The sequence below is a fragment of the Eublepharis macularius genome, chromosome 12 (genome assembly GCF_028583425.1).
Source record: "Eublepharis macularius isolate TG4126 chromosome 12, MPM_Emac_v1.0, whole genome shotgun sequence".
Taxonomy (NCBI): Eukaryota; Metazoa; Chordata; class Lepidosauria; order Squamata; family Eublepharidae; genus Eublepharis; species Eublepharis macularius.
This window is the reverse complement of record NC_072801.1, coordinates 77,420,168-77,434,058: the sequence shown is the minus strand read 5'-3', so window position 1 is coordinate 77,434,058 and position 13,891 is coordinate 77,420,168. Positions and strand designations below refer to the sequence as shown.

At 45.7% G+C, this 13,891-nt stretch overlaps 1 protein-coding gene across 2 annotated transcripts; it reads right to left on the bottom strand.

The window, feature by feature from the left end:
* Positions 1-728: 728 nt before the first annotated feature.
* Positions 729-13,653, bottom strand: IRF9 (interferon regulatory factor 9). 2 transcript variants are annotated; one of them, XM_054995683.1, is made up of 9 exons: positions 13,591-13,653; positions 9,254-9,443; positions 7,341-7,527; positions 6,337-6,461; positions 4,517-4,619; positions 3,371-3,448; positions 2,832-3,203; positions 2,509-2,624; positions 729-2,030 (listed from the first exon to the last, which is right to left on the bottom strand). In XM_054995683.1, exons 2-9 carry the CDS (start codon positions 9,440-9,442, stop codon positions 1,932-1,934), a joined length of 1,269 nt encoding a protein of 422 aa, XP_054851658.1. In that variant the 5' UTR covers position 9,443; positions 13,591-13,653; the 3' UTR covers positions 729-1,931. The 2 variants fall into 2 exon arrangements, with proteins under 2 accessions (XP_054851658.1, XP_054851659.1); XM_054995684.1 differs by having other exon boundaries at positions 13,532-13,605.
* Positions 13,654-13,891: the final 238 nt, after the last annotated feature.

Here is a 13,891-nt window from a genome sequence, read left to right as displayed (position 1 = left end):
TCTTCCTCATTTTACCTTTATTCTGAGACACCCACTATTTCTAAATGATCATTTAGCATCATGCACTTTAGTTCCCCCATCTTGGCTCAGAGGCTTCTAGCATTAGTATATAGAAATCCAACACGTTTCCCTCTCCAACAACCCTCGATTCCCTCTTGAATCAGGGGAAGAAGAATCCTCGTGCCAATGGAAAAGTGCTGCCATGAGATTGTTGCAAAAATAGCATGGTTGGTGACCTGTTGCTCTGCCCAATGATTACACCAAGACTTGGAGAACTTTGAAAATGGAATGATTTTATTCCAGGAATAAAAGGGGTACAGCGTTTCAAGCCAGTAAGAACACTCTGAGCTCACCCTAAAATGGAGGGGAGGATCTTTTTATACCACTTGCTCCATTCTGAGACAAACCCCACCTTTTTGCTGAGACAGAAGGCTTATCCTCTTTTCTTCGCTCTAAGTGAAACTTTCTCATTTTATCTAGCTGGTTTCAACTGGTAGCTATTTACTGCTTCTTGTCTTGCTGGCCAAGCATTTCTCTATATAATTACACTCAAGGCCAGACAAAAGCTGCTTTGCATTTCAAGCTAGCAAGAAAAATGGCTGTGCTTTTGCTCACAAGATCTATCCCATTACCTTTAAAATCTCACGTTTTATGTTTATTAGTTCTCACTGTGTACCTGTGTCCTTTTTTGCCACAGTGAACCAATAAGGAACACAAACTCAATTAACTATGAGTTGAATGGTTTATTGAGACAGAGCCACCAAAACTCAGTGCGACAAGAAATACAAGAATTCTCACCAAACCAATACACAATGAAAAATGGTTACATAGACAGTGAACAAACAAGGCCACTGGAAAATACTGTAATTCTAGGAAAAGTTGAATGCAGTAGGAAAAGAGAAAGGCCCAACATGAGATGGACTGACTCAATAAAGGAAACCACAGCCTTCAGTTTGCAAGACCGGAGCAAGGCTGTCAATGATAGGATGTTTTGGAGGTCGGTCATTCATAGGGTTGCTGTCAGTAAAAAAACCACCTGACGACACATAACACACACTCAAGATCCAGTCTTTTCCACCAATCAGGATCTATTTGTTCTTTATGGTTAAACCGGCAACAGGCCAGTTCAGGATTCCCTAGGGTTTGGACAGGACTGGATAAAGATAAGGATCAAGTGTGAAGGCAGTGCCTGACAAAAAACGGCTTGATGCAATCAGCACACTGGATTATTTCCCACTCACTCCCATTGTTACTCGAATTGTGCCATTTACATTTCACCATTATTAAGGTTCGAAATAGCTTAAAAATATAACCATGCGTATCTTGTAGAAGCGAAGTGACTTCACTTGAACTCGTGGTGAGACAAAAAGTCTGTCCAGGTTGGTAACACAATTCAGTTGTATCTAAAGAATACACTAGGCAGAATCTAGGCACTCGTTTCTATACGGCTTTTATTGTTTCTAAAGGAAGATGTTGCACACTCACAATTGACTGAAGAATGTGCAGTTTCAAATAAAGTGCAAGAAGGGCAGGAATGGGATTCTAGCAGGCACAGAAAATGGGAGCAAATTACGGAATTTGTTCGCCACAGCTACTAGGACTCCAAAAGGAAATTCCTCAGTCTCAGAATGTAACTACATATTCTGGGTCACTCTAGTGTTTCACAAGTTTGTATATAATGAACACAAACTCACTGGCAAAGCTGGACTGCCCAGACATAAAGGAAATGTAGAAAGTCCAAGCTTAAACCATAAGGAGCAGAGGGACTGTGCCTCTAGAAATTCTAGAAGTTGCTGATCATGCTAACGGAATAGAGAAGAGACTGTTAACCTACAACGTGCTACCTCAAACTCAATGACCCAGACAGGAGCTTTGTTGTGCAAGACAATATTCATCAACGGGAAAGCAAGAACCAGCAGCAGCCACAATTTTCAGGCTGAGAGGTGTGGAAAAGCAAACGATGCCAAGAAGGAATCCGGGTCAGGTATCTCTTTTATCTCACTCATTCGAGAAGCACAGGTCTGCACCATCTGCAGATTGGAGAGAGAAGAAAGATGTGAAAGATCTCTTTTCCTCAGCCTCAGGTTCCCCTTCACTCTTCAGTATCAGTTCTCTGTTGCCACAAAACCCCACCTGCATCCCAGTCTACCTGGTTGCTTGACCTGAACTGTGGCCACCCATAATGCATTTTACTTCCTACCTATTACACCTTTCTGCCTTGATTCCCAACCTCCGCACATAATATACCTCTACCAGTAACCCAGAAGAGGTTTATTTTCTGATTCCAAGCTGCTAGATAATGCATTTATTTCTAAACTTCCATCCATTGTGTTGTTGTGTGAAATCAGCAACTTACAGGGCAACTCTGACATGAACCTGCATACCCACAACTGATTTCTCTGAAAATCTCCAAAGCATGGCTTTCACTATACACAGAGGGGCTCCAGACTGTACCATATGGTTCATCCTTCCTATCCTACAATGCACCTTTGCAAGATCAACACTTACCTGAATTACGATGAGTTTAGTATCTAGACTATCATTTCCATCCAGTTTGTCTCCTATACATAGAGTAACTTGGTGTTCAGGCTTGGGAGCTAAGCCCTGCAGGTAGAGGTTCCAGGCTGAGAGCAGAAAATGTAGGCAGATGGGTCAGTACATTCTAGGGCTACTGATTCAGTAAATTAACCATCTAAAATGAACATTACAACATCTCAGTGGACTGACACTGCAGGGTAATTTTCTAAGAAAAGCAACATTTCTCACTTGAACAATGCAGGCTTTATTTATTTAATTTTTTTGGAAACAACATTCTTGGCACATGACCGTACCTGACTGAAATACCTTGGTGCTGAACACTTGAAGGAAGACGCCGTTATCCAGCTTGCCAGAGGTCTGGGATTCTGTGAGTCCCTGCCAAGAGACGCTGGCTTTACACTTCCTCTTGTACTGGATGAATATCCCTTCCCGGTTGCTGTCAGCCATCACACCATTTTCCAGATCCTTCAGTAACTGCAGGATGGCTTTCTGCTTTTGGGGGTCCTCCAACCTGTTTGGATGTGGCAGCACCATGCGCCGCATCATGTTAATTGGCACTCCTGGCGGAGTAGCGACGGACGTAATCAGGAAATCGCCTTGCGGGAGCCAAAAGCTCTGAACCAGCACACCACAGTAGCAGATGGACAGCTGAATAGAATAATCGTCTAGGAAAGGCGAAGGGAGATCAGCCACACACTGACCAATGGAACTGAACACAGTTTGCATATAAACAGATTATGACCACAATGGCATACGTCCTCTACTGTGCGAGCACCCTCTTTCCCTACCTCCTACAAAGGAAACAAACCCTTTAAATGCAAAGGGATCTCACCTGGTATCACTGCCAGAGGCATCTCTGTTGGTACAGTCTTTGCCTTGAAAGAGAGGGTAATTTCGGTCAAGTCAGGAGCTGGTGTGGCAAGAGTGAAAAAGATAAAGAATAAGAAATGAAAAACTTGGGGAGTGACCAACCCTTACCTATATCCATGCCGTCCTTTCCCAAAATCTTACATCTGTGCTCTTTCCTCCCAACTTGAGAGTGCATGGTGGCCAGTGGTCCCTACAGTCACTCACAATCTCATTCTCTCAGTCTTAATTTCAGGCAGGGCTCACCAGGGTTCAATGCCAGAGCCTTTTTCGGGTTTGCAATGTGTACAAAAGGAGCCAGAAACAGAGGGCCTACAAGCACGAGGAGAATGCATTTCTCCCACCACAGAGAAACTGCAGCCAGCGACACATAACTGGGAAGAAGGAATTCTTCACATCTGGATTAGGAGTGAGGATGACAACATCAAGCAGCCCATAATTCATTCCACTGCAATGCGCCACCCGCTCCCAGACAAGGGTTCAATCACAGCATGTTACGTGGAAGTTCTGCCCCGCATCACATTAATTTACAAAACATACGAGGAGAAGCATGAGCCAATCTGAAAGCAACCCTCCCATCAAAGAATCCTACCCTCCTGAAGTAGAACATTGGGGGAGGAATGCCAGCTGGGAGGGACAAAGTGGATAAGGGAAGGTTACATTGCATTGGCTCAGAGACAATTTCCTTTCCAACCAGCCTCATGGAACTGAAGAAACAGGCACAGAAGTATTATGAAAGACCCACTCCCCGCCCCAGTGAGTCATCTTGTGTATGTAAGCCACTTCCACCCCCAGCTGTGTTTGTCTAACAACATCCAACAAGCCAGGCCCTCCCGTTCTGTTCTCATTGAAGGTAAGGTTTAAAATAAGGGCAAGATTCTGAAATATCTGTCTGTGTGAGTGTTGCCAGAATAGGACTTTCAACCCCGTTCCTTCCCAGGATGCTTCTTACTCCTCCCTAGAAAGCAGAGTATTATCTCCTCCTACTAAACACAAACAGTACATGAATGGGGCACCTGGCACCGGAGTAATGTGAGAAGAGTGCCTGAGGCCAGGTGACTTTGCTTTTGAAAATACAGCACAACTTACAGCAAGGTGTGAATCGCCCCACCTGGTTCACCGGGCTGAGGGCTGAACTCCTCTTGCTGGAAGGAGACAGCAGCGTCCGTGTTCAGAGAAGGGCTAGCCGTGGCCTCAGACGTTGAGCTTCCATCCTAGAGGAGAAGGGAGATGGATCAGTTTGTGCGTTCCACAGCTTGGCTCACATTTCATGTCAGCGTTGCTCAGCGGTGCTTCTCCACATGAACACGTGCACACACCCCTTCCAAAAGTCTCCCCTCCACCACCAAAATGGTACAGCTCTGAAAGTCATTTCTAATATTTCTTATTATTGTAAATGAAGTACAGTCCAAAAAAATAAATCAGGAAGCCCCTGATACTTATTAAAATTTGTTCTTACTGATCGACCAAACCGGTTGATTAAGCACCAAGAACAAATTTCAGCCAACGTGATGGGCAACGTGTTCATTTTCGTGGGTCGTTGTTCTAGCCTGTTACCATAATAGGACATGGAAAAACCTTTTTCTTCTAACAATGAGAGTTCCCTTACAACTAAACACACCGAAAGCTATCCAAGACTTTCTCCACTACATCAGAAAAGCCTGCAGAGCTCGTTCCCGGACTTGGGCGGTGGAGACTGGTTCTACCCTAGATGACAATGCAGAAGTACATTGATGCTGCTGGATTCTTGGTGTGTCTTGCTCAGTCCTGTCTGCTAGCAGCAGCTTTTTAGGGACTCGGGGGTCTTTCCCATATTACCCAAGCCCCTGTCATCAGAAACAACAGGGACAAAACTTGTATGCAAAGCAGGCACTCTGTGGCTAAGCCACAGCGCATAGTGGTCAACAACTTTGAAAAGGGGACATCCAGCCTGGGCAGAGTGACGAAAGCATGCCAACCCACACATGATGCTGGGAGTCAGGCAAAAGAGCTCTCAAGGAGGTTTCATTTTTTTCAAAAAAGCTGGCATACGGGAAAGGACAGCAACTCTTTCAGCATACAGTGATCCAGAAGAGTTAGCTGTGTTAACCTGAGTATAAGCAGTCAAGTATAAGCAGTCAAGAGTCAACGCTCCCTTCATCTGACAAAGATCCAGAGGAGACAGCCATGTTAGTCTGTAGTTGCAAAATAGTAAAGAGTTCAGTAGCACCTTTAAGACTAACCAACTTTATTGTAGCATAAGCTTTTGGGAACCACAGCTCTCAGCATCAATCTGATGAAGAGAGCTGTGGTTCTCTAAAGCTGATGCCTCAATAAAGTCGGATAGTCTTAAAGGTGCTACTGGACTTTTTACTATTTAGCATACAGTGAGAGGGCAGAGCCTTTGAGAGACAGCAGAACACAGCTAAGGAATGCCCCCCCTAGGAATTGTATTTGCCAGCTGCCAATTCTGATCGTATGCAGGCCTGTTTAAACGTAATAATTCAATCAGCCAAAAGGCCAGCTGTTAATCTAATCAAGACCCTTCATGCAATCAACGGTTTTATTGTATTCCCCAGTTCCACCTCTGCAACTCTGTCCTGTCCCGCCCGCCCTTCCCACTCTGATAAGGCCTGACTCCAACATGACGGACAAATATCACACAAGGCATGCGTGCAGATGGAACGAATCTAGGGAAATAATGATCCAACAGAAAAGTGAGGAACAGCAGGGTTAAGGGCCAGAAATTGGGGAAAGCACAAGGTTTTGGTTGAGACTCCAAAAGAGGCAAAGCTTGTAAGGTTTTGCACAAGAAGAGAAGGAAACAAGAGTATGGAGCAAGAAGCATTACGAGATACAGTGCAATCTGCCATCCTCCACCCACACACCTTTTGCTACCCTTTTGCGGAGTGCTTCCCGCCTCAGTCCTACCCTTTCAATTTCAACACTCACCATAATCAGTAGGGAAAAGGAGGATAGTATCCGAGGGGCACTTTCAGGGGGGCTTCCTCCCCCCTCCTCTGTGGACCCACGGGAGCTTTTCAACTTCCTCTTCTTGGACTTCTGTGATGAGTTCTCTAAGGAAACAACAAGATATAGCGGGCAGGCATAGGATTAGGTACGGCCAAAATTGTGCGGACACACATAGCCAAACTCTGTTCCAAGACAGGACAGATTCTGCACTGTGAATAAATTAAGCGATCTAGATTCTACTTTCTTGCATGGAACAGCTTCATATTCTTCATTTCCCCCTTCCCCAAATGAAGCTGCGTCCGGTATTGCTCTCCAGTATCCCTACATGGCATCTGAAGGCTTGTTTTTTAAGTAGAAACATGCTTTTCTTCAATAGATTCTTGAGAGGCTGTTTGAGATACCTGAGGAATCTCTCTCTGCAGAATTAAACGAGGAGCCTTAGCATCTGAAATGGGGTGTGTGTGAGCACAGAAATCTTTACTGTCAAATCTTCCTCGCCAAACTACAGTTGTCATTAGTACAACCAGTATGCTATAGTGCTAAGAATGCCAGATTAGGATCTGGGAGACCCAGGTTCGAATCCCTACTCTGCCCCATGGAAGCTCCCTGGACGTCTTTGGTCCATCGTTCTCTCTCAACCTACCCTACCTCACAGGGTTGTTGTAGATGATGTTGTAAACTGCTTTAGGGGGGAAAAGTGATATATAAATACATCGAAGTATTCCTGATGTGATCAGTGATGCCTGAAGTACAGGGCTAACTCGTACTGTTGCCAAATGGTTTCACACTGGCTCTGGTTCCAGTTAAACCAAGCCAGCTCCCCCAACACACACATACGTCCTATTTAATTGTACAATCCCTGTGGTATGAGTGAACGATGTCTGGATCCTCACATAGGGATTTCCCTTCTGCAACCTGACCTGAGACTTTTTAAAGAGGGTGCAGGGACTTTTTAGGAGAAAATTTGAGTTTTGGCCCCTCACCAATACACTGCTCAGATAGCGGGACCAGGCGATACACCTTGTAGGGCTCTGTGATATCCATCTTGGAGCGTGATGGCACCTCCTCGAATTCAGGGCTCTTAGACAAGGCACAGCGGACACGTGTCTTCCAGGTGGCGGGATCAAGGCGTTCTCCAGGGCGATATTTTCCTTTAAAGATGGCCCAAGCCTGTGAAGAGATGTTGGAGCACATTCATCCACATTAGGACTGAGGCCTTGTCCTTGCATGCCAACCAGGAACTCACAGGACTGAATGTTCCTCCACAGGCTAGCCTTCTCCCTGATGCACTAGTTTTCTGCATGCAAGGCTGTTTTTCACAGAGGGCCAATTCCATCATGTGAGCCCCCATCAGATACCAAGCCTGTGTTCAGGAACACCAGCTCCTTGATGTGTGAATTTAATAAGCTCCAAGCTTTCAAATCTCCAGTAGTTTTGTTCTCCCCTCTTCCAACCCAGCATAACCTTTCCAGAATGAGTTCTCTTTGAGATAAAAGAGCACTTGGGCTTGGTTCACACAGAATAAACAAAGCATGATTTGGCCATCTCTATATGAACTTTAACCTGACACACCCAGTTCTGCCACGTCCCTTGCTTACTCCCTTTTTCAGCTGCTATAGCACAGTGGTTAAGTGGTTCAGCTGCCAATCAGCACTCTACAGGTTCAAATCCCACTACTGCCATGAGCTCAATAGGTGGCCTTGGGTCAGCCACTCCTCTCAGCCCCAGCTCCACAGCTGTATTGTGGGGATAACAATAATATTAACTTGTTCACCGCTCTGGGTGAGGCACTGATCTGTCTAGAAGAGCAGTATATAAGCGCAGTTGTTTTGTTGTTGTTGTTGTTGTTATTAGTCTGCTGCTGCATGTGAACCCAACAATCAGAACTATAAGCCTGAGTTTAATTGATTTCCAGGCAAACTCAGGTTTGCTGACAAACAGGAAAAGAACAGCATGCAAAAAGAAGAGAGAAGGGAGCTCTAGCAGATTTCCCAATCCATAGTTTGGAAGATCAACAATTACATTTACATTTAAACTGACCATTATCGGGGCAGATACCACGTCCTTCACTTCTGCCTCTATCATTGTCTTCTGTCAGTGGGTTGTCTTTTTTTAATTTTGTTTGTTATTCCCTTCATTAATTCTTATTAGCCCTCCACCCTGTTTGAGTGTTTCTATGGGTTTGTATTTTATTTAATTGTTTTAAATAGATAAGATTTCAAATGCTTTTTAAGTCTCCAATGTTTTAATGTTTTGTTCTAACGTTTGCCAGCTTGGGGACCCTGAACTGGATGCAAAAGCAGCACGGGAATGTTTTAAGTAAAATCAATAAATAAAATAAATGCGAGCAAGAATTACAAGCAAGCTAGCCCAAACTCGACTTCAGCCCTATGGCCCCCAAACCAAACCCTGCGTCAGTTAACCCTGTCGCCACCCTTCCCATCTTGACTGGATACATCAATTTCAAACTTCTCCCATTTTGCAGGTAGCTCCGATTCAAGAAGCACATGTCAAATCAACTTTTGACAAACAGCAACATGCACAGCCAACCCCACAGAGAGAGCTACTTCTCTGCTTTTCTCGGAACTACAGCATCATTTGCAGTATGCACGGGTCTGGTACCCACAGCTTCAGTTCAGAAGATGAAAGAGGAGGGCCCAAATATCAAATATTGAACAGGAAACTGGCTAAGCCTGTGGCCTCTTGTAGTATTTTTGTAATTGTCCATTTAACTGTCTTCTCTTTCTTTTAAAAATACAATAATGAACTGGAACCAGAAAGAAGTCAAATTTGAGCTCCCAGTTCCTTAGCATTTCACTATCTGACACTCCTAACAAATCTCACCATTTGCAACCCTAACTCTCTATCTTAAGCAGGCATTAATTAAGTCCAGTACCTTGAAGAAGCCGGCATCTTCATCAGAGCGGAACTCTTGTTTTCCTGCGTGTTTCCAGGGGATGCGGAACATGGTCTTCGCTGGAGGGTCATCCCATACCAGCCCGGGAAATTTCCCGCTCTCCACCTGTTCCACAGTCCACTGCCGCAGCTTCCGCGTGGATCGCACACCTCGCCCTGGTGTCGCCATCCTTGATGAGAGGTAAAAACAGAAAGCTCAGTAGAGGCAAAGATACAGCAACTAAAGGATGAGTGAGAAGAGAAGGCAAAAGTGCATGCAAAGGAAAAGCCTGAAATGCAGGTGGAAAGAGTGACCCCACCCCTATGAGATGAGAGGAACACAATCACAGAATCACGGAGCTGGGAGGGGCCATACAGACCTTCTAGTCCAACCCCATGCCCAATGCAGGATCAGCCTAAAGCATCTCTGACAAATATTCATCCAGCCTCTACTTGAAAACTGCCAGTGAAGGGGAGCTCACCACCTCCTTAGGCACCTGATTCCACCTTTGAACTACTCTGACCCTGAAAATCTTTTTCCCAATACCCAGCTGGTACCTTTGTGCATGTAATTTAAGCCGATTGCTTTGGGTCCTATCCTCTGTTGCCAACTGGAACAGCTCCTTGCCCTCCTCCAAATGACAGCCTTTCAAATATTTAAAGGGAGCAAGCATGTCCCCCCTCAATCTCTCCTTCTCCAAACTCAACATTCCCAAGGCCCTCAGCCTTTCCTCGTAGGGCTCAGTCTCCAGACCCCTGATCATTCTCGTCGCTTTCTTCTGCACCCTCTCGATTTTGTCCACATCCTTTTTGAAGCGAGGCCTCCAGAACTGCACACAATACTCCAGGTGCAGCCTGACCAAGGCAGTGTAGAGAGGGGCTATGACCTCCTGCAATTTCGATGCTATGGCCCTTTTGATACAACCCAAGAATGAGTTTGCGTTTTTTGCCACCGCATCACACCGACTGCTCATGTTTAGTTTACAGTCCATCGATGTTTGATAGATCAGTGAATCAGTTAAATGCATTTGAATTTTGCTGCTCAAAGGCAGAGAGGATCAGTGAGCCAGTGCACTTGAACTGAGTCAAACCAGAGTGACACAACTATCAAGATTATGACCAAACCCATTGTGCCTGAAATCCAGTACAGCCGAGGACCCCCTTCCTCTGACTTTCAAGTAACATTGAGGGTGTGAAGGAACCTCCCCTGTTGTTTCTGGGTCCTCCTCTATCTGAGGAGCTGCTCCCCACAGAGCTTTTGCACTGAATTTGAATCGGTTTTAAGAAATCTGGAAAGTTGCTTTGAAAGTCATTTTTTGCTGAAAAGCACAATCAATTATTCTGTTTATTTTTTTAAGAAAGACCATTACCACTAATTTTGGGGACAATGGAATTTGTAACATCGTCTGGAACTTCTGAGTGGCCACCCTGAAGAATGTACTTGTTGTTGTTGGACATAAACCAGAGCGGGAAGAGTAGGGGAAGCAGGAAAGGGATGGGGTTAATCAGCTATTTTAGCTCATTAATTGCACTCATTAAGAAAATTAAAGCTTGCGGTTCTATTTATAGTTCAATTTTTAATGTCTGACATGTTCTACCAGTGTCTTTGCAAAGCCAAACAAGAGACCGGCAAAATAAGCCAATGGAGTTCATTGTCCAGAATCCGGGTGTAGGAGAATACCGCATTTCAGCAAGATGCCTAAATTAATACTCACTCTTGCCAAACACAGACTTAAGTCTTGTTGGAAAGGCTGGAGAGAGTATGAGGGAAGAACAAGAGCTGGGGCCACTCTGAGAATGGAGAGAACCCGAGATCAAGAGGCCACACCAAAAGACAGAGAATTTAATTTGATGCTTCCCTGAGCGTCAGGGTTCAGAAAGTATTATGAAAAACGAAGGAAGGGCTCCTCCAGGAACCAGAAAGCTACCAACCAATATATATATATTTGTATGATATTTATTGTATGACATTAGAAGTGTTATTTATTGAAAGTAAGCGATTCCCTGGATATCGGATAAGATTTGCATTTATATTTAGAGCACTTTAGCACGCTTCACCTTTTTATAAAAACATAGTATAAATAGATACATTAAAAGTTAAAAATCACAAAATATCAGATACATTTATGAATGTGTAAACTTTTTTTTGCTAAGGCTCAGAAAGTAATAGCAGAAACCAAAGAATGCCTGACAGGTATAAGAAGGGAATGGGCAGGGAGGAAGGACAACTGGAGGTGCCAAGAAAAAGGGGTAGGGGGTTAATACAACTGAATGCCCAGGATGCGAAGAAAGATCTGGCTGTAGCAGAGAAAATGGGGCTTCGAGAAGAAGCATGGACATAAGAGACAAAACAAAGGAAAAACAACTGCCTTATACTATTTTTAATATATTACACATTTTGGACAATGGGGAACCTGCTGAGGTATCTTGCTGCATTTTATCCCAACTGGGGGAGGACACCAACAGCTGCCCAAAGTTCTGGACCTCATGCCAAATGGCAACCAAGATAGAGGCTGGCGAATGTCCAGCGATACCAAATTCCAGCGCCAGCCAGAAGCCTGAGTTGGTTGAGCTGAAAGAAAATGGCTTCCGCTCTGGCACAAGTTTTCAACTTGCGCCTCCTGGCAGCACCCATGTAAACGACGAGGCCAGATGGCACCCACACTGGGCCCAGAGAATCAAACAGAGACAAAGAATCATAGAATCATAGAGTTGGAAGGGGCCATACAGACCATCTAGTCCAACCCCCCCCCCCCCCCCGCCCAGTGCAGGATCAGCCTAAAGCTTCTCTGACAAGTATTCATCCAGCCTCTTCTTGAAAACTGCCAGTGAAGGGGAGCTCACCACCTCCCTAGGCAGCTGACTCCACCTTTGAACTACTCTGACCGTGAAAAAGTTCTTCCTAATATCCAGCCGGTACCTTTGTGCATGTAATTTAAGCCCATTGTTTCAGGTCCTACCCTCTGCTGCCAACTAGAACAGCTCCTTGGCCTCCTCCAAATGACAGAACCAAAACTATCCATTATATTTTGATCCGCCTCTCCACCCACCACCCTACAGGCAATTGTCCCAGCCGCTGCTCTGAAGCCAAGACTCCAGAGACGCTGGCAACGGCAACCCCATGGCAGCTAGGTGGTTGCCGCCCCCTAAGCATGGAGCCTGGGGCAGCTGCTCTAGTTGCCCCATAGCCAAGCCTGCTTGTGACAAAGAGTCCAGGACAGTTACGTGGTTCTTCTCCCCTCCCTATTTTATCTTCAGTAACCCTGTTTAGTAAGCTAGGCTGCATCCTGTGAACGGAGTGAGGTAATTTGAACCCAGGGGACTAATCTGACACGCTAAAATAACCGCTCTCACCACCACACCACACTGCCTACTGCTCTAACCACAACACAATGCTAACTTTAAAAAAAAAAAGACTTTAGCATAGTTTATTCTATAAAAGTACTCCTATAATACAAAGTATCCCAACTAAAATTATATAGTCCATGGCAGGGCAACGTTGTTACATTCTTTAAAACACTTCTGCGTCCTCTTTCCACCCAATACAGGATCCCCAATAGTAGTTGGGAATTTTAAAAAAAGCTGTGTGTATTTTGAGTTCAGAATTTAAGACATATCCATGTTCTTACTCCGCTTCTTCAAAGCAGGAAGCTTCTTGCAAAAATGTAAACCGCTGCGAGGACCGGCACAGCCCCGATTCCACGCAGGCTACGATCCACCAGCAAGCCCACTTCCTCGGGAGAAAGCCCCCGGGACCGACGCCCTCGTACGCAGCCCCAAGCCCTGAGCAGTCCGCGCAGCGCCATCCCCGGGCTGCCCGATCCCCTCTTCCGCCCAGCTGTGCGCCTCCAGCTGTTTTCCCCGCGCGCTGGACTTCGCTGCGCGCCGCAATGCCTTCGGGCTTCGGGGCCGCTCCTAGGGGGCTCAGGCTGTTTCACACGCCAAGAGGGCAGGAAAAGGGCAAGAAGCGGCAGCGCGAAGGAAAACAAGACTGGGGACCCCGATCCGGCTCTTCCTTTGCATTTCAACAACCGCCACCTTAATTCTTAAGCAACAATTATAACCTTCTGTTGGAGAAGAGCAAGATTCGGGTCCAGCAGCACCTTGAAGACCAACTAACTAGAAATCTAGTCAGTCTTGAAGGGGCTGCTGGACCCGAATCTTGCAATCCTAAACTATCTTGCAATGCAATCCTAAACTACTGGACCGAACCTTGCAATCCTAAACAGAGCTACCCCAGTCTAAACCCCTTGAAGCCAACAGGTTTACATTGGAGTACCTCCGTTTAGGATTGCGTTGTTAGCTCAGACCGGGAAACAGGGAAAGAAAAAGCCGTACCTCCTCTTCCAGCCGGGTTGCCGCTTACCAGTGGTTTCGCTTGCAATGGTTTGCAGCGGCGGGGCGGAGCTCCTTTTTTGCATGCGGGCTCCCCCCTCCGTGCCATTTCTTCGCCGCTTCTCTCCCTTTCCCAGAAGTCACGAGGGAGGCCTGCTGTGTGTCTCTCTCCCCCGCCCCCCGGGTTATATTATAGGATGTCCTCCAGGAGGCAGCACAGAGCGCCCGGCACAATTACTGAATTTTGGAGCGGAGAAGCCTGGAGTTTTTTTCATTTGGGGATTCCTTCTCCGTTGCGAAGGAT